Genomic DNA, 20843 nt, shown 5'->3' with positions numbered 1-20843 from the left:
AAAATAAAACATTTCAGCATTCACCAGTGAAAACTTGCCATAGTCTTTGAGTTTTCTCTTTTGGGTTCTTGGTCAATGCATTGAGTTTGTGTTTTTGTATGGGTGAACATTTTTTTTAATGCTTGAAATGTAAATGTTTGTGTTTGTTGAATCTTTTGAATCCTGATTTGATTTTTCTTTTTAAATTCTTGCAGTTGATTTTTAATTTTGTGGAGTCATTGATATCGGGTTTTTATATCAGCAACGCTTTTTCTTTTTGGATTAGGTTGCTGTTCTTCTGCAGATATAATAGTAATCATCAGCAATATACATAAGCTTGATTTATAATGAACTTACATAACTGAAACCAGTGGAGACAATAAACATACTGGACATTCATCCCCAACCCGTTCTCACTCCCAAAGCGTAACATTTTACGCTAGGTGACAAATCGTCACCATATTACGTTTTCGGCTACCCACCACGTTCCTAAATGACGACCTCAGAAAAAGAGGAAATATGAGAACCGTCTGGACTGAACCTACACATGTTCGCTCTTTTTCTTCAAATCGCTTAGAAACACGCATCATTAAAGTCCTGGTTAAGGTCAGGAATAAGGTTATGGTCAGGGCTAGGGATAAGGTTAGGTTTAGGGCTGGAATACAGGTCTGGAACGTCTACTACCGCGGGAGCGTCATTGCACTGGATTCCAGCCATAACCCGCCGCGTACCATAAGAACGCCGAAGGTCTCCTTTCGCGTTCCTCAGGAACGCCGCGGGACGTGACAAAACGTCCACATGTTACGCCTCGGGAGTGAGAACGCTCTGCACAAAACAGTTTATGTCTCGTTGTTTAGAACCAATCATACCTGTTTTCTCATATAGTAACATTTAAAATGTATATTTCTCTCTCTTTCTACAGGATCACAGGCCTATATAGGTCAAACTACACCTCTAAAAAACACAAGGTAAATACAGTGTTACACATGTTTTAAATATAAGTGTGTTTTGTTTAAACCGTGTATTAACTGTGCTTATACCCCCGGCACAGGGTCAATAAGTTGACCACAAAAACCCACAGAAGCGGATGCAATAAGACCAAGCCTTACGTTAGGTATGTATACAAGTCTCTGTATACATATACATGACAACCAATTTAAAGGGAAAAAAAAGGTTTAAATATTTACAAATGTTCTAATACATCAGATCTGAGACAGTACCCAGCGTGTCAAGAACCGGGGCCATCTGGAATAACACAGAACAAAGTGTGAGTATAGTCATAAATAAATCAAAAGAGCCAAACATATCCTGTTTTTGAAATGATACACTATATATATATACTGTATAACACACCCAGCACGCGCCTGCGTGCGGTTTATCCTTCAAGCTCGGGTCCTCTACCAGAGGCCTGGGAGCTTGAGGGTCCTGCGCAGTATCTTAGCTGGGAACAGCTAAGATACTGCGCAGGACAGAGTTCTCCGATGTTGTTCCCGGGATCTGCTGGAGCCACTCGCCTAGCTTGGGAGTCACCGCACCTAGTGCTTCGATTACCACGGGGACCACCGTTACCTTCACCCTCCACATCCTCTCGAGCTCTTCTCTGAGCCCTTGGTATTTCTCCAGCTTCTCGTGTTCCTTCTTCCTGATATTGCTGTCATGCGGAACCGCTACATCGATCACTACGGCCGTCTTCTTCTGTTTGTCTACCACCACTATGTCCGGTTGGTTAGCCACCACCATTTTGTCCGTCTGTATCTGGAAGTCCCACAGGATCTTAGCTCGGTCATTCTCCATGGGGCATCTCCCATTTTGACCTCGGGACTTCCAGATTATACTCGGCACAGATGTTCCTGTACACTATGCCAGCCACTTGGTTATGGCGTTCCATGTATGCCTTGCCTGCTAGCATCTTGCACCCTGCTGTTATGTGCTGGATTGTCTATGGGGCATCTTTACACAGCCTGCACCTGGGGTCTTGCCTGGTGTGATAGACCCCAGCCTCTATGGATCTTGTACTCAGTGCTTGTTCTTGTGCTGCCATGATTAGTGCCTCTGTGCTGTCTTTCAGTCCGGCTTTGTCCAGCCACTGGTAGGATTTCTGGATATCAGCCACCTCCTCTATCTGCCGGTGGTACATACCGTGCAGGGGCCTGTCTTTCCATGATGGTTCCTCGTCTCCCTCCTCTTTCTTGGGTTTCTGCTGCCTGAGGTATTCACTGAGCACTCGGTCAGTTGGGGCCATCTTCCCAATGTATTCTTGGATGTTCGTTGTTTCATCCTGGACTGTGGTGCTGACACTCACCAGTCCCCGGCCCCCTTCCTTCCGCTTAGCGTACAGACTCAGGGTGCTGGACTTGGGGTGAAACCCTCCATGCATGGTAAGGAGCTTTCTTGTCTTTATGTCAGTGGCTTCTATCTACTCCTTTGGCCAGCTTATTACCCCAGCAGGGTACCTGATCACGGGCAGGGCGTACGTGTTGATGGCCCGGATCTTGTTCTTACCGTTCAGCTGACTCCTCAGGACTTGCCTGACCCTCTGCAGGTACTTGGTGGTTGCAGCCTTTCTAGCGGCCTCTTCATGGTTCCCATTCGCCTGCGGGATCCCCAGGTACTTTTAACTGTACTCTATGTCTGCAATGTTGCCTTCTGGTAGTTCAATCCCTTCAGTTCTGACTACCTTCCCTCTCTTTGTTACCATCCGACTACACTTCTCCAGTCCGAACGACATTCCAATGTCATTGCTGTATAGCCTGGTAGTGTGGATCAGTGAATTGATGTCTCGTTCACTCTTGGCATACAGCTTCATGTCATCCATGTATATATATATATATATGTATACATATATATATATATATATATATATATATATATATATATATATATATATATATATATATATATATATATATATATATATATATAGTGGTGGTAGACAAACAGAAGCAGACGGCCGTAGTGATCGATGTAGCGGTTCCGAATGACAGCAATATCAGGAAGAAGGAACACGAGAAGCTGGAGAAATACCAAGGGCTCAGAGAAGAGCTCGAGAGGATGTGGAGGGTGAAGGTAACGGTGGTCCCCGTGGTAATCGGAGCACTAGGTGCGGTGACTCCCAAGCTAGGCGAGTGGCTCCAGCAGATCCCGGGAACAACATCGGAGATCTCTGTCCAGAAGAGCGCAGTCCTGGGAACAGCTAAGATACTGCGCAGGACCCTCAAGCTCCCAGGCCTCTGGTAGAGGACCCGAGCTTGAAGGATAAACCGCCCGCAGGGGCGTGCTGGGTGTTTTTTTTTTTTATATATATATATATGTATACATATGTATATATATATATATATATATATATATATATATATATATATATATATATATATATATATATATATATATACATATATATATATATATATATAAAATGTTTTTAACACACGTATATTTCCACAGCAATCACACAACCCCTTCCCACTATGGACCCCATGAAGACCCCTTGATGCTTTTAGAATATTTACGCGATGTTGTACTCCCAGAACAACAACAACAAGAAAAACCACAACCTTTGTGCAACAACGGAGACTCGGAACCCCATTCTTCATCGCCGAACCATGCATAACCGTGAGTGAGTGTCTGCCTAATGATTTCAGCGATGTTTTTGAGTACAGTCTATCAGATTTCAATATAGTTGATATACCCACCACACCAGATTGTCTCAGAAACAATTGTCCTCTCTTTCTCTCTTCCTTCTCTCCAGATTGAGTAGTGTGGGCTTGCGGGCCTCATTGCTGCTACCAGTGAGTAGGTTGGTCCTGTAGGCCGCAGAAGTGTGTTTATTTTATTTTATTTGGGGTTTTTTTTCTCTGTCTTGTTTGTTTCTTCTTCCGTCTCCTTAGTCACATTGCTGCCTTCTTGCTGCCTTGGATTAACTATTTCAGAATAAAGTATTACATCAAGAACTAATACATTGTTTAGGAACTGTTTCCAAAGTCTATCTATGTTAATGATTTAAGTGTTTAGATTCACATTTACACATATGCGTGCGTTAATAGAAGTTTCTAAACATGAGTATTTATTTTATGATGTCATTTATGGTTAATTCAAGCAGTTTCTTGTTGTTAGTTCAGTGTTTTGTGTGACCTCATTGTGACATTAAAAAAACACAATAATTGCAAAATTTAATTTGTAGTTCTAAATATATAAGTGAGTGTTTTTTACTCACTTATGTCCTTCCACAATGTTATTTCTCTCCCCTACAATGTCTGTTACAATTATATAAGCATGACCAATTATGCAAATTAGGCGATGATGCCATTTAGCAACTTCTAGCAACTTTTAGAACAGCCAATAGCGATTTTCCTTAGTGAGGAGTTGGCACCATTGCCTCAGGATAAGGAGGTTTGGTGTGAATCAGGTTCATGGGTGGCTTGGCATCTCCTTCATTGTGGAGAATCCCAAAGAAAAAATTTCAATGGAGTCTCAAAAGTTTTATCATTTCACAGGCTCACCTGTTCTTAATGTTCTTTTGTATGTAATTTCATGTACATTTCAGTCATTATGCAAATGTAGTCTTTATAAGGGTGGAGAAACCTGCAGACAGCTGAGACTAAAGAAGTCATTTGGATGATTAACAAAACGTTTCTCCCACTGAAAGCGTTACGTCCAGATAAACAGAATCAACTTTTGGGGTTTTAAAGGATGAATTAAGTGTTTATTATCATTACATGACAAATTTAGATCCAAAATTCATGTTACTTTTTCACAACATGCTTGGCGTGCAATGGCCTTTATATTAACATGAGAAAAAAGTAACCTGGCATCCAAAGCTCAAAAAAGTGATTATTAATTTTTAAAATTTCCAAGTCATTAAACCTTTAAAACAACCCAAAAGAGCAGTAAATGGAATGTCAAGTCAAGTTCACCCATCAATATTGAAATATAGAGTCTGCCATACCAACGCATCAACAGAGAACACAGCTATAAGGCTATTTAGCGCTAGCTTAATACAGCTAAACTCCCCAAGAAGGGTTTCAATGTAATTATTCCTTACATAAATGTTCCTGAATCTCCTCTTTGAGTGTGTACAACTCATGTCTCATGCTATATTTATCCCCATCCAGCACCATTTGTTAAAACCGAATGGACAGCGGCACTCTCTTTTACTTTGTTTCCATGTTATATTCATTTGTATAAATGTCATGCTAAAGAGGCGTAATGCTTTATAACAGATGAAGTATTTATTAATATCATACTAATGCTTAATATTATGTAGTTTGAAGTATTATTTTGCTATCATGTTTTTTATAATAGATTTATAACATCTACATCAAAATCTCCATAATTCACAGACTTTGAGTGTTTTTGAAGAGACTTGCTATTATATTGGCCTGAGTACATTATTAGTGAACTTTTGCTGGTGCATAGCTATTGAAACCTGTTAGACAAAGATCCCAAAAGTGTAATGGCTGTAGCTTTATATAGAAATGCAAGGGTGGTATTATTTTTAAACCCAGTGGCATCACATCAGAGCAAGCAAGGCAAGCATTGCTTGTCTAACAAAACAGAAAACAGACATCAATTTAAACAACCAACAGCTCTACTTTTATCTTAAAAAGCTTTCTGTGATAAATCTTCTCTTACGCATGTTTGCATCCATCCACATCACTGCCATCTTGTGGCCTAAGACGGCCATTCTCACTGGAAGTTGAATTTATGCAGCTTGACAACAGAGCCAACTAAATCTGTATGAGGGTAGGCGTTCTCGTGAGCTGACACTTTTAAAGCTGAGGCCTTTAGCTTTCAGCAGGTTGTTTGTGCATCCACAATGTAGATAAACCTCAGGTTTTAGATGGGACTGGCTTGTTATAGAGCGTGCTAGATTTTTATTTTGTTTGTTGTTTTTATAAATGTACGTAATCTATCGTTGTTGTTGTTGTTGCTTTTGTTGTTTTTAAATCAGGATTTAGGTATGTTTCTGAGCTGAGGTTCCACTCTCGTTCTCACTGCACAAACACTACAAACATATAATTTATAGATAATGATCCTTTACTGTAGATTGAACAGTTTATAAGCGTTCTTAAATGTCAGATCTTGAATATCTGCAGCACTAACACTGAACCATATAACTTTTTTCTACAGAATAAATATTTACATTTTTGATACTTTTGTAAAATTTGCCAGTAATACAATTTGTGTGTAGTAATTTTTTTTTCATAGTAACTTTCTTTTATTCTAACAAATTCTGTCACATCTAATACAACTAACATAGTTTTCAGCTAGTAGTAAAAAGTTTGATAACTATAGCAGTAATACAATTTGCAAATCCACAGGAGAAAGGAGAAGATGTCCAGGAAGCAAGCAAGATCCTGTCAGAGCAATATTGTTTTAATCTGAACCAGCTTGTCTTGTTAAAGAGCAAAGGAAGCTTTATTTTATTTTATGCAGGGGTTAGAGGGGTATAGTCGCTGCTTACCTTTCTGTAAAAGTCACAGCACACCACTGTTTATACCACTTAACAGGAGTATAACTACTGTAAGCATTTTTACTAAAATGTCAAAGTTTTCCTCAATTGAACTTTTCACAGTCGCTCTAATTAACTGACATGTTATCTCACATGATGTCCTTCAGGGCTTATTTTAGGTTCATTAATACATGTTGCCAGTACTCACAGATCTTTACAAAATGAACAGACTTGATTATGTGCGAGTGGACCTGGCTGTTGCCCTCTCACATATATTTACTGTTAGTTTTCCGCTCACCATGTCTAAATGTATTGTCATATCTCCATCCTAAAAGTTCTATTTTTTCTCTTTAATCTGTGATTGAGTGTAGTTTCCTTGTTTGTTCATCAACTATTCCAAAGGGAGGTTAAATACAATTTGGCATATACATATGTGTGTGGCAGAGTTCATGCTATTTCAGCAGCAGCTACATGGCCCTCATGCATTAAGATCTATGCTATTTTTTTCTTGCCAACCATAGCAAAGGTGTCAACACATTACAACAGACTGACAAGCAGCATAGCTAAGAAGAGATTGTATTACTCAGAAACTCACAGAACTTTGAACTGCCATTCGTCATTGTGATGCTCAACCAATTAGAAGAAAGTGTGTCTAAAAAGAGGATGCTAAAACAGGTTGTGGCTGAACTCAGGGGTTTTACTGAGACCTATTTTAAATAATGTCCAACAATAAAAAGATCAAACAGAGCATGAAGTTCTATATATGTTTTATTCTATGTGTATGTTTTCTGTGTGCATTTGTTACAGATAACTAGAGACAGGGCCCAAATGCAGGAGACCTCTGTTTCATCTAAAACCACAGAAACACAGAATCTAAAAGCTGGGAAAAAAAACAAACCTGGAATCCAAAAAAGAAGAGGCACAAGGTGGACCTTCAAGCTGAGGTGAATCTTATAAGAACAGAACAAACAATACGTAGACAGAGAGAGACAGACTTGACACTGACCAAAGCCTACTAAATATTAATCATAATCAAAACAGTATCACTGATAAATCAAATCATAATCTAGAAAAACACCAAAGCATGAAAAACAGAAAGCTGGGTCAACATGACCCAGAACCGTGACAAATAAGGTGACAGTTAGAATCCCCACATCATTCCCCTATATGCTGTCAGTACAACATTGTACTTTAAGAAATATAGTTTTAAATAGCGCTATAGAACATTGATATCGCTTTGAACCATGGTCAAATCTGACGTGATATTTTTCATCTTTTAACCATACACACAGCACGTGTTTGAATCATAATTTCTAAGTTATAATTTCTAAGCCTTCTGTCAGTTTTTGACCAATAAATCATTAAGGTGACCATGAAGATCTTGGTGGGTGTAAGCCAAATTTTAATGGATTTTTAAAATGACCCCACTCTACACCCCTATAAAGTTTTATTAGAAACTTAGATAGAAACACATTTTTTTTTAAAAACCACAACAGTAGCTTTCTGACACCAAAAGAGGGGTGCTGTTAGGATTTTATTTCCTCACTTCAAAAAGAAAAAAGCTCAAGAGAAAAGCTCAACCTTAAAAAGAATGAATCCGCTCGGTAGCTTAACAACTCTCCTAGAAAACCACAGAAGTTCACTAACGTACATGATGACAAAATCATTTTAGTATAAATGCAAAGTATAGAAATAGAGGCTAGCTATGCAGAGTTGTTCTCCCACTTGTGTGGTCTGCATATGTTTAGGTTTTATGTGAGGTGTTAATTTTTTAAAGAAAGATTTCATAATCTACTGCCTACGTATCTGTTCAAGCAAACAAATCCAACTTTTTATTCATGGTATGCTTTTAGAGAACATGAATAAAATAGATTTGTGCAGTCCAAAGGCATGTGCTTAGTGGGGATAGGTTAACTGGAAACTCTAAATTGCTCATAGTTGTGAATGTGAGCACGAATGGTTGTCTGTGTCTATGTGCTAGCTCTGTGACAGACTGGCCACCTGTCCAGGGTGTACCCCGCCTCTTTCCCTAAGACAGCTGGGAAAGGCTCCAGGATAAGCGGAAGTAAATAGATGGATGGATGGACATCACAAAAATTACCAGAAATACAATGTGGATTTTAAAATGGTTTTATTGTGATTGTTCTTGTTTTAAAGCCAGCAATATTTAAGAAGAAAACTCCCTAATTTAAAATTTGTTTTGTGTGTGTGTGTGTGTGTGTGTGTGTGTGTGTGTGTGTGTGTGTGTGTGTGTGTGTGTGTGTGTGAACGTGCACGTGTGCTTTTGTGTATCTGTGTCCAGAGGAACAAAACATGTCCTAACATCTGAAAAATACTAAATCAAGACTGAAAAGTGTGTTGTGTTGTGCTGTGCATTATGCGTGATGCATGTTGCAATAAAAGAATAACAAGATAATGAAGCAATCTCCAACCAGTGACAACAACAACGATCAATCATCTAGTCAACTAGTCACGCGCATCCCTAATTGTAAGCTATATGCCTGAACTTTATGTTATCTTATTAGTGGACTTACTTTATTATTTTGAGTATTTGCTCGATCTTGTTAAATAAAATCTGCAACTGAGAAAGAAATTAACCTCATCGCCATTTTCCTTAGTCTTGCCAATTAATAATCACAATTTTTGAATAACAATTTGGAGACAGAAAGGATGAGAACTGTGTGTGGATACACAGGAAGCAAGGGGACAGAGCACAGGAGAAGCTGTTTGAAGCCAGAGACTAAACTAGTTTTTACCTTGCCTGGCTGGTTCTGTCTTTTAACAATAATCTTTTTTTATTGGAAGAAGTATCATTTTATTCATTACATGTATGTGGAGTTTTAAATGGACACACATGCAGAAGTTTCAGTAAGCTGCAGCACCAGCAGAGGGAGGTGTTTTATTTCAAGCCAAAATGAAAATAATCACAAGAAAGTGTTTAAAGTAAAAAAAGACTAACATGTTTACATGTAAATGCATATTAGCCACCTAGAGTCGCTTAATTGTTTGTGTTATTGAAGCACCCTCCAGTGTACTTCATACTGTACCTTCCCCATTCACTAGAAACTTCTTTACTATACATACATTATCTTCCCTCCAATATCTGCATGCAGATGCTGCATGCGTATCTGGTGGACTGGGTGCATTTCTCATGGTCACTATAGAACTTATTTCCTTCTTACACCAAGGCAGTTTTTGTATTCATGAAGCTGTGCCCTGACCAATGGCTGAAACACGTACTCGTAAACCACCTGGGCAAAACATAGCTTTTCACAACACACGGCTAAGAACATGGACTTTTAGGAGAACTCAAGTTGTTTAATTCATTTAATGGTGATATTTGTAATGGGTCTGCTCCTGAATTTTAGTTTAATTGGTCTATACTAGACATATGCAAGGTCTTGTATGCCAACTAACAACTTGGGCTATTAACCTAGCACATACATTATTATACATGGTCACACATAGTGAAGAAATTCTCTCACATACAGATATATTCTTGTTACAACACATCTAGGGGTGGCCAGAACATAACACACAGGAAATCCATCCTCGTCAGACCCCAAGCAGCACGCCACACAACTGATAGCATTTGATAATGATTTATTTACAATAGAATGATTCCTGAGGTTATTTAACACAAAAAGAAGAACTGCCCATATGGAAAAGATATATATAAATCTTATAAAGTTTGTATCTGTCTTGTGTGAAACTTGTATGAAAAGCATATAAGAGTGAAAACAGATATAAGATCCCTTGAAAAATTATATAATGAAACTTGTATGTTTTGGATACTTACTAAAACAATGTATGAAAGTAATGAGAAAGTGGCCACTTTCATGAGTAATCACATATAAGTTTTTACTATTTCTTTTCCATATGGGTGATTACAACTCAGGGTGGACCTAATGCCAAAAAAAAAAAGGGAGACTACTTCAGGATTGAACAAACTTACCTACTGAACAGAATTAAACCAAAAGACAAAAACTTACCTCCCTAAGTAAGAAAAACTGGAGAAAACTATAAAGAAACAAAAAGGCAATCTACCCCTACATACTCTAGTATAAAGCAACAGCAACGAGCAAGTAACAAAAGGGTCCACTAGTTAGGGTGCGCCGAGGATAAATCCACTGGTCTACATCCACCAATGACAGAAAGGCACCTGCACACTTAGATTTGCATTCAAGATTACGATGGCAGTCATAACATTCTTCATTCTTAATGTTGTATAGGAATGAATGCTGCCAATCTTTGCTATGCAAAATTGTTCAACATCACTGGCTATTGAGGTTCAACTGTGATTTTAATTATCATTAACTGGTTTCAAATCAATAGTGTATTTTATGAGACTCATTAAACTAATAACTTAGTCAAAAGATTAGAGTTCTCACTGATTTTAGTGATTTTAGTTCTTAGAATGCCCAAATTAATGGTTAATCAGTTAAGATCAGCTTAATTCCTTTATTGGTTTTCCTTCTTTTAAATCTAGAGCCCATTCTTAGCAACACTACTTTTTCTGGACCTGACAGACTATAGTAGTGATACAAAACCTCCCAGGTCTGCCTTAAATTAATCCCCTACTAGGCTTTTCTGGCTTAACTCAACGATGTAGCTGTACCATGAAGTGTGTTGATTCCTGTACACAAGACTTGATATAAACAAGTGATACTAAACTGTATAAATATATAAATGAAAGGAAATTAGGAACAATACAAGGCTGGAGGGTGGGTGGGAAAGTCCACATAATGAGTTTTCTAATTTTTGATTTTGCTGATTTATTTGTTTTTTATTTATATATATTTTTTGCCTCACTTACTGTCTTACTCCAATCCTACCTGTTCTTTTTTGTTGTAATTACCAATATTGTGATTATTTTTTGTGTTTGGTTTTCTGATGCTTGAAATCATCCTTGAATGGCATGGATACAAAAATATACACTTTTGTTTCTGCAGTGACAATAACTTATTATATTGTAATGAGTTGTAGATATTTACTTTGTGCCATGAGTATTCTGTAACAGCTTTTGTTATTAAAATAAAAACAAAAATAAATCTTGGGGAAAAAAGGTTAGAAAAACACAAATGCTGCTTGAATAACACACATTGCACTGTTAATACAAAGCTATGGGCTGACACCAAAATAAAAAAATGTATGTTAATCTTTTGAAAATTGTTGTCTTTAATACAATTTGAAAGCTGAAGTAGAAAAGTTATCCGGGTGAGATTCCTACATAAAAAAAGAAAAACATCTCCTGCCTTATCTATATGGCTTGAGTGGGTAATGGCCATATAGTCTTATCTTTTGTTTTGTTTTTTTTCCAGTTCAGTATTTTTTCATATGCTTCAGTGTGGCTGTAGAGTGCTGTACGCCAGTTCTGTTTTCGTTGTAGGTGTTTCATCTGGCTCCTCAGGGATGGTGGAGTACAAGTGGTATACAGAAGACTAGAAATAAAATAGAGCAAAAAGGTTTTTGCATCTGTATCTTCTCTGTTGTAAATAGTAATCTCTGTAGTCAGTTCAATACTGAGGATGCACTTGTTTCACTTACATTCTCAGTTCGAGACTCTTTTCTGTTTAGATGATCAGACCCTGCAACAGAACCAGAAGACAGATCCAGAGTTACATTTCTTTCACTTTGTATGTCTATACATGAAAATGTAATGTGTATGAAATAGGAAAAGGTCTGAGGAGTGTTCTATGAAGCAAGGTTATTGACTGAGCAAGGTCATTTGAATCTAAACTCAGAGATTTTAGTGTCACAAAAGTGGATCTCTTTTTACCACCTACATTGCCATGGTAACCTTTGCTAAACACATTACCTGGTCCAGACCAGCCTTTCTTTGAAATTTTGATTTAAAATTGGCTGGAAGTGACATGTTTTCACTAATTTCACCAACATAACTGTGGTTATGTTATGCTAACATAGCTGTGTCGCTAGATATCATGTAGCACATCATTATATACCAGCTAGCCCAACTTCAGTTACCCTACAAAAGTCACTGATTGTAAGTGTCACAGAAATGGCTTGTGTATAAAGAAGTTTAATAGATGGTTCCAGCAGTTAAAATGTTCTTGCTTGTACGTTTCTGTGGTCAATATTGTAAGGGTGTGTTTATCTTGTCACAAAGAACAAGTTTTGTTACACCGCTATTATCGCGAGGTTTGGGCGTGATAGTATAGGCTGTGAGCCCACGTTTAATAATCACGCTAAGGAGTTCAGCGAGCTATCTGCAAAGGCCGGGTTAGTCTACCAGCTGTACAAGGTATTTGTCATTTGCCATAACTGTATTGTAATATTGTGAAAATTTGTAATGTATGGTGTTCTAATTATTTTATGTTTTAATTTAGAATGCACAAGTAGGGATGGGTATTGATAAGATTTTCACGATTCCGATTCCATTTTCGATTCTGTTTAACGATTCGATTCTTTATCGATTCTCTTATCGATTCTTTTTAAAAAAGGAGAACACTAAGGTCGATTAGCTTAGAACTTTGTTTTATATTTTCTCTTTGAACAAGATAGAAATTTAGGAGTAACATGGCCTTACAAACCCAGCAGTGAGATCTTAAGAGATCCAGCCTATGGCTCTTCAATGTGGTGTCACAGGGACCCCGGGGGAAAAAAAATTGTAAATGTAAAATAATAAAATAAATATTCTTCTGTAGCAATAACAAAGTATAACATAAATTATTCTGTAGCAATTACACAAGAATATCCAGTAATGTCCCTGCCTACAATTAAACACATTCACTTACCGAAAATCGGGGGCATCTGCTGTGGCAAATGGGTGCAAGCCTTTGACCACAAACTTAGTCACTGCTCGGTAACATTAGTCTATCCTGGCTTGAAAGGAGACGCTACCGGTAGACTGCAGCGAGAACTGCCAGCGAGCGCCAGCCAGACTCTGTCTCTCTCATCATGGTCACCTAAACGCACAGTAATGGCAGATAAGGCAGATCGCGCTAACATAATATGCACTGTTAGTTGATTATTTACCTGCCGCATTAACGGGAGAGGACGTGCAAACGTTACCACTGCTGCTGGGTTGAGATTCACGAGTAGTGATGGGACGTTCTGTATCGAGGCTTCGGAGCGTGTGTCGAGTAATGGAGGGGGCGTTTCCGCGAAGCGCGTATCGAGGCTTGCTTCATTTATGGGAGGAGCTGAAAATGATGACGTCCGAAGCCTCGCTGCCCGGCTGTACCACGTGACTGGTTCATGAAGCGGTTCGAACTTTGCCGCAAATAATCATTTTCCATACTGCCAGCATAAATATACACAGTATACTGCCATCACTACAATATACATGTTTTACACACTCCTTTTGTTGTTGACATTTACAGGCTGTGTGCAAAATGCCACACTCTTCAAATTCATGCCAGCTATTATTTTTACGTCCAGTAGGTGTCCTGCTAGAGCAAATGAAGCTTCATGAAGCTTCGCGTTGGGGTGAACCAATTGGATGAAAAGCTCCAGTGCTTCATGGGGCTTCATCTGCCCATCACTATTCACGAGTCCGGAGCGGAATTAAAAACACGACATTCATTTAAGGTCATCGCGTGTTTTGTGAGCAAATGCTTTTGCATATTCGTAGTGTTTCCTCCCTTAAATGAAGTATCTACTTTGCAAGTATTGCAAGTTGCCCTGTTGTCATCCGTTCTTGTAAAGTATAACCAAACTTTCTAGCGTCTGAGCCGCCATGTTTCCTGCCAGGTAAATGACGCTCCGCAACGTGGTGACGTCATTCGGGGCGACTGGAATCGATAAGGGAATCGTTTGCAAAAATGGCAAACGATTCCAAGGAATTGAAACAGTGGGAACCAGTTCTCAACAAGAACCGGTTTTCGATACCCATCCCTATGCACAAGACTGTAAAGCTATTCTTCCAGGACCTCCGAAGTGGCAGGCGGCCACGAGGTAATTTTTGTTGTTAAAGCACAAGTGTTACTTTAGATAGACTAAAGCGCTTAAAGCCTTTGTGTTTTATGTTTGTAGTTTTCACGGCGTTCAATAAATGCAGCGAAGCGCCCGTCTTGAAGAAGCCGTGCCTGTGTTGTCATTTCGGAGTTACACTGATGTTTAGTTTTCTGTCTTCATTTATGTTGAAAGTGATAGCAGAGCTGTACCTTTTTAATTTTTTCAGAAATCTCTCTGTCAGAACATGGCATATCACATTTAGGCTAACTTCCTGCTAACTTCTAACTCTGTTAAATTTAATAAATTCTGTTTTCATGGATGCCTGGACATTAAACTTAATTGTTACTTCTGGTAAAGCAGAAACTCTAATCATTTTATCACAGATGAAAGAATTCAGACAGTTTTTAACTCTCAGTGTTTGTTTGACTTTGGGACCTGAAATGAACAGAGTTTTGGATCCAGATTACTCCGTGAGGCTCTGGACTACGGTAGCCGTAATGCTCCGACAATCCATCAAATGGTGCGGCTTTGTAGCTTACCAAAGTAGTACTAAAACATTTTTTGACAGATTTTTGAGCGCATACAATCGGTCCGTGGTCAGTAAGTACAACCAGAATTCATACATAAGGCGCACAGGATTATAAGGCGCACTGTTGATTTTTTTAGAAAATTAAAGGATTTTAAGTGCGCCTTATAGTGCAGAAAATACGGTAAATAGAACAAGATACAAAGCATTAAAACATATTAAAAACAAAACAGCCTTAATAAACGTAGAGTAGGTTGGACCTGGAAGCAGGGTTCATAAGTCATCAATCAAAGACCGTATATCCCATCTGCTTTAAATGTTTTAATGCAGTACAGTTGTTATTATTATTACTTGTCACATCCTGTTTATGACAGTTAAAATAAATAACATTCATGTAAGAAGTAAAATTGTCTTGTGTAAACTATATATGGTGTTAAATAGGCCTATACTACTGTACTTTAATGTTAGTCATGAGGGTGGTACTTTAAGAGCCATATATTTTATGAGGTAGAAAACTTTGGGAACAACTGGTGTATTTAGAAGCAAATGTCCCCTTGTGGGACAATTAAAGGATTATTCTATTCTATTTAAGCCCTCTGTTTCCCTCCTGCTGAGGGAAACAGAGGAAATACAGCAGCTCACCTTTAGGTGGGTCATCACCAGGGACTAAATTGGTCATATTGAAGGCTTCAGTATCATCTGGAGACATCTTATTTGATAAAAAGAGAGGAAATTGAGAAAAGAAGAAGTAAGAATGACTAGCAATTAAAAACGTGAATTATTATTAGATACAGGGAAATTTATTAAAAAAACAAACAAAAACCTAACAAAATGTAAAAGAAAAAGAAAAGTACCCATCCTCCTCTGTCAGTTTTTCTTGTGCTTGAAAAATCACCTACAACAAAAGGCAAAACTCATAAAAAACTACCACAAGAGAAAAAGCCCCAACAACAACATTGGCTACAACACATAGTTGATGTGACAGTGATGTTACATCAGGGCAAAAAGATAAGCATTAATTGTCATGTGATTGTTGGTTAATAAATATGAAAGTAAAGTGATATCTCTGCTTTCGTCAAACATCTGTCATTAGCTTTTCATGAAGCCACAAAATGGCAGTGTTTTTATCTAATACCTGTTTGGATGGACGCAAACAGGTATGAGAAAAAACACTGCATTTCGTGACAGCAGCTGCCTGTTGACTCTGGAAGCAGAATTCTACTTGAAACTGGACCCACTGAAATCTATATGGGCATAGACATTCTCATGGGTGTGTTAACTGGAGCTTGTTAAGCTGAGAGGCCTGCAGTTTGCAACTGGTTGTTTTGTGTGCAGGACAAGCTAACGCTGACTCTGAACAAAGCTCTTGTGCGTTTTAATTCAGCTCTGATTTTTTTTTAAATATACATAAATTTGTAATTTAGGCGTATTTTCTAACCTTATTAAACACTGTTTTTTTTTTTTTGTAATTACTGAACAAACTCGACAAACATAATTTTAAAGACTCAATGTATCACTTTAGATTAGACTTGTAGTCAAGACCGCCTAATCCGAGACCAAGACATGACCAAGACCAGAGGGTATTGAGACCAAGACAAGACCAAGTCGAGACGAGCCCAAGACTGAGACAAAAAAAGTCTTTAAACTGCAGCCAGATGCTGCTTCGTTTACGGGTGTCAGGCATATTTATGTGTTTTTTCTGTCGCACAGCCCTCCTCACCGCTGTCTACTGTCTCACTCACTTACTGAGAGGACAGACGCACGCTCCACTTGACTGTCGCGTCTCTCACCCTCTCTATTTTTCGCATAATGATATTCAGTGTTGGAGAGTAACGGAATACATGTACCGCCGTTACGTATTTAAAATACAAAATATGAGTAACTGTATTCCGTTACAGTTACCGTTTAAAAAGGTGGTATTCAGAATATAGTTGCTTTGTTGAAATAAATGGATTACACTGCGGTACTTTCCTGTTTCATTTTGTCGCGGGTCAGGACTGTTTGGGTTTTGTTTGACAGCTACGTTCTGTTGTTCCAGGCGGCAGCGTTACGGTTGCCATGGTTACAGGGCGACGCTCTCTCTCTCTGCGACTTTGTGTTTCCTGGGTGAGAGAGCACCTTTTCGTTGTTGTTGTTATGCTAAGCTAACAGGCAGAATGCTACAAGCATAGCTCTAAAGAATGTAGCATCATGGGCAGTGTAGTCCGTGTTGCAGGGAGAATGCACTGCCATACACGTTATGTGTCTGTGAGCGCGAGGAGGGAGAAAAAGGGGAGTGGAAACGTACGAGTTGTCATCGAGAAAAAACGGGAGCTGGAAGCATGTAAATATAATAATAAACACTGCAGCCAAGAAGAGTGCCTGATGAGCCCAGTTGTAAGTAAGCTATTAAGACTCGACTGTACACCGTGTTCGTGTTTTCCTCCGAAAACAATAAGTTCCGTTGGAGCAGCCTTTCAACGCCTCTCTCTGTCTCTCGCAAGAAAAGTTGACCCACACAACAAAGTAAAGCTATTTTTCGGCTACGAGCCGACAGGGACCCCGCCGTATTAGTCAGAGGTCCCTTTACTACAGTTCGGAGTCGCGGACCTTCAGTAATAGTAATAAATCACACAGCAATAGTACATTCACGTTGTTGTAAAAAGCATGATAATATATTAAGTAATCCAAAGTATTCAGAATACATTACTGTCATTGAGTAACGTAACGGAATACGTTACAGAATACATTTTGGGGCATGTATTCTGTATTCTGTAATGGAATACATTTTAAAAGTAACCTTCCCAACACTGATGATATTATCCTATATCCTCGCATGTGATTGGCCACAATATGGAGGGATTGGAGCATAGCTGAGCCACTGTGTGAGAGCTGAGCAGCGAAAGGAAATTAAGTGAGGGTAGAAATGACTGAAAGATTATTAGGCTCTGTTTTGAGTTTTGTTAAAAAAAAAGAATGACTTCATATAGGAAAAAAATAAATATCGCATATGCAGGACACCTTAGTTTTTTTTAATTAAGCAGCAAGGCAGAACAAAGTCGGGGCTGTATCAAGACACAGGGACTAAACCCCAATTCAACCAGACCCAGAACTGATCCAGAATTAAAACAGGACAACAACAGTTCAAAATCAGGACAATTTAGGATTTAACCAAGACAGAACCAGAATCAGAACTAGATGATAGTAGCACTAAAAATCATCATAGACCTGCACTATACTTATTTTTTTAATTCTACCAAAGCATTGTTGTTCGGCTTTTCATTTATCCATTTATTGATTCACTCAAAGAGCAAGTAACGCAACCAAGTGATCAGTTTGATATCAATCTTTTGTGATACACCGTCATATTTACATTATTTGTACAGTACGAATGACTTGCTTTGGTACCTGGTCAAACTTAAGCTCTCCTCTGTCTGCAGCAAACTCGCATGGGTGCTGTGCTCAGTCGCCTAGTGCCTGAGCTCGGATCATACCAAAATTAGGGGGAATTTACGACGGTGCGCTCTGTGCTTCGTGTGTTGTTTTTGTTTTATACAGTTGTCAGTCAGGCATCTAACTAACAAATTACACTCCAAAAGACCCCATGCTTCTGAAAAAATGACCCGGGCTTAAGCCCAGTAAGCCACCCCCCCGCTCCGCTGATGGTTGACTCCAAATCTCCCGAACACTATGTCGATTTGAGAACGCAAGACCGAAACAGCGAGACCAAGACCGAGACCAAGACCACGTAAAAGTGGTCTCGAGACTGGTCTCGAGACATCCAACTCTACTTTAGATTAAACATAGAAAGGATTTACAATGAGCTCAGTGTTAAACATTTGCAGCACTAATCCTCATCCATATAAAATTGTTGGGGAACATTTTCTGCAGAATAAACACTTTTGAAAATTGTGGGAAAGCATATAAACATGCATATAGAAAGGTTTGATGCTTTACATGAAATAAGGAATTGTTACTGTCCTTACCACTTCTTTTTTTCACACACACTAGAGCCATTCCCAGTGAGATGACGCCCACGACTACACCAAAACCAGTTGCAATTACAGGTAGAAGTTTAAAAGGTACTAGAAAAAACACAGCCCACAGTCAAAACTCAGTCTCACTTCCCATTTTTGTTAAGCAAAGTATCCTGAATGTCATATAGGAAATAAATACTGAAATTCAAAAGCAAGATGCTTTTAGTATGACTAATAATACAGTTTAAGGAAATTTCATTTACCTGAAGATATCCTTGGTGTAGTGACAGAAGAAGTAGTCCTTTTAGTGCTGAGCTTTGTAGAAGTTAAGTCTACTGAAATGAACAAATATCACCAAATGTCAAAACACTCCACAGCAATTGACCTACGCATTTTTATTAACTTGTAATACTCTTACCAATAGTTGTGTCCCTCGTGACTGTGTCACTTGTGAAGTTTATAGAAGTAGGAGGAGCAGAGGTCAAAGTGTTTTTTTCAGCTGCAATAACAGAAGATGGTGTTGTGATTGTTTCATTATTTGAATTTCTTGTGGATTCACCTCAGAAGGCATTTTCCTTCCACTACTGCAATACTGACACACAACTGCAAAGTGTCAATGTTTTACACTTAAAATTTAACTTATAAATTCAAAAGAATATTGTTTTGCTGTCATCTGATATCAGTGCATAATACTGAAACTGAATGCAGTATACAAATACAAATACATCTGTCATTACTGAGTATTCTGCTCCCTGGATGGACTTAAATCAATTCAACAAATACACATTTTTTTAAGAATGAAATTATGTATGTCCTCCTAATACCTGTTACATTTAAAGGTAATTAAAGACTTAGAAACATCTGTTTATGTGTCTTCTTTGGTTTGAAAAAACTGAAGGCTTATGCACATCCTATACTGAGGTATAATATAGACCAGCACAGTATGATTACTTACTTTGTATACTGATGAAATATATGTTGCTCTGAGGAGACTTGTATTGTTCTCCTTTATGTTGTGACATGTAAAAACATGTGACTTCCACCTCAGCAGGTGAACTCTGCTGTATCAAAGAGAGGAGCTCAGTTCCTCTTAAAATCTGCAGACAGGAGATGGGTGTAGAGTTTCTTCTTCTCGTAAAGTACAAAAAACACTGAGTCGCAGAAAAAGATGATGGAGCCTGACAATTCAGTGCGACTGAGTCTGTTTCTATGATCATCCGTGGATTCACTGTCAGTTCAGGTCGAGTAGCTAAAAACAAACATTTGTTAAGTTACAAATGCAAATGTTTCAATTATTTGAAAATAAAATCTAACAATAGAAAATGTTCTGAGGGTTTTTTTTTTTTTTTAATTATCATGTTTGTTGCACATGATAATTTTTTCTCACACACCCACAAGTTGAGAACACCTTTGTTGTTTTGTACTAATATTGTAGTTTAACATTCACATATTAATACATTACTGCAGTATTTACAGTATTTACGTGATGATTGCTGTCATGTTACTCACTGGAAATTTGGTCCTAAATGCATTTAGACTTAAATCAATTCAACCAATTGACAGTTTATTTAAGAATGAATTTATACATCCCTCCTAGGATTTGTTATTTATGAATTAAATAAAGCTTTATTAACATCATTTTAGCTTCCTTCTTTGGAAAAACTGAAGAACTTATGTCCATCATATACTGAGGTATAATATAGACAGTTTAATCACTTACTTTGTATGTTGATTGAAGATATATTGCTGTGAGGAGACTGGTATTGTCTTCCTTTACGCTCTGTCATGTAAAAACATGTGACTTCAACCTCACCAGACGAGCTCTGCTCTGCCATAGAGAGGAGCTCAGTTCCATTAAGTCTCTGCTGACAGGAGATGGACGTAGAATTTCTTCTTCTCATAAAGTACAAAAAACACTGAGTCACAGAAACAGATGATGGAGTCTGACAGTTCACTGTGACTGAGTCTGTTTCTATGAGCGTCCGTGGATTCACTGTCAGTTCAGGCCGAGGAG

General features: G+C 38.3%; 1 protein-coding gene and 1 long non-coding RNA gene across 4 annotated transcripts; one reads left to right on the top strand and one right to left on the bottom strand.

Moving 5' to 3' along the window:
- Positions 1-1028: 1028 nt before the first annotated feature.
- Positions 1029-3587, top strand: LOC143418752 (uncharacterized). Its single transcript, XR_013098768.1, has 3 exons — positions 1029-1093; positions 1186-1246; positions 3424-3587. It is a non-coding gene; the product is annotated as an uncharacterized LOC143418752 (long non-coding RNA).
- A 5851-nt stretch (positions 3588-9438) lies between these two features.
- On the bottom strand, positions 9439-20072 carry LOC143418624 (uncharacterized). Of its 3 annotated transcripts, XM_076884025.1 has the most exons (8): positions 19785-20072; positions 19248-19328; positions 19093-19164; positions 18839-18937; positions 15728-15768; positions 15516-15582; positions 11978-12018; positions 9439-11871 (listed from the first exon to the last, which is right to left on the bottom strand). In XM_076884025.1, exons 1-8 carry the CDS (start codon positions 20044-20046, stop codon positions 11773-11775), a joined length of 762 nt encoding a protein of 253 aa, XP_076740140.1. In that variant the 5' UTR covers positions 20047-20072; the 3' UTR covers positions 9439-11772. The 3 variants fall into 3 exon arrangements, 2 of the variants coding, with proteins under 2 accessions (XP_076740140.1, XP_076740141.1); XM_076884026.1 differs by lacking the exon at positions 18839-18937 and having other exon boundaries at positions 9440-11871; XR_013098644.1 differs by lacking the exons at positions 15516-15582; positions 15728-15768; positions 18839-18937; ... (1 more) ...; positions 19248-19328; positions 19785-20072 and adding exons at positions 13186-13356; positions 13427-13904 and having other exon boundaries at positions 9445-11871.
- Between the last annotated feature and the right edge of the window lie 771 nt (positions 20073-20843).

The sequence above is a fragment of the Maylandia zebra genome, linkage group LG5, assembly GCF_041146795.1.
Source record: "Maylandia zebra isolate NMK-2024a linkage group LG5, Mzebra_GT3a, whole genome shotgun sequence".
Classification (NCBI taxonomy): domain Eukaryota; kingdom Metazoa; phylum Chordata; class Actinopteri; order Cichliformes; family Cichlidae; genus Maylandia; species Maylandia zebra.
The sequence above is the reverse complement of the archived record's forward strand: the minus strand, read 5'-3'. Positions and strand labels throughout refer to the sequence as shown.

Bases quoted from the DNA above. Each gene is read 5' to 3' on its own strand.
- LOC143418624 (XM_076884025.1), bottom strand. From the start codon at position 20,046: ATGATCATAGAAACAGACTCAGTCGCACTGAATTGTCAGGCTCCATCA. The intron at 18,938-19,092 runs GTAAATGAAATT...TGTTTTTTCTAG, and splicing joins TACACCAAGGATATCTTCAG to TACCTTTTAAACTTCTACCT. The intron at 15,583-15,727 runs GTACTTTTCTTT...TTATCAAATAAG, and splicing joins AAACTGACAGAGGAGGATGG to ATGTCTCCAGATGATACTGA.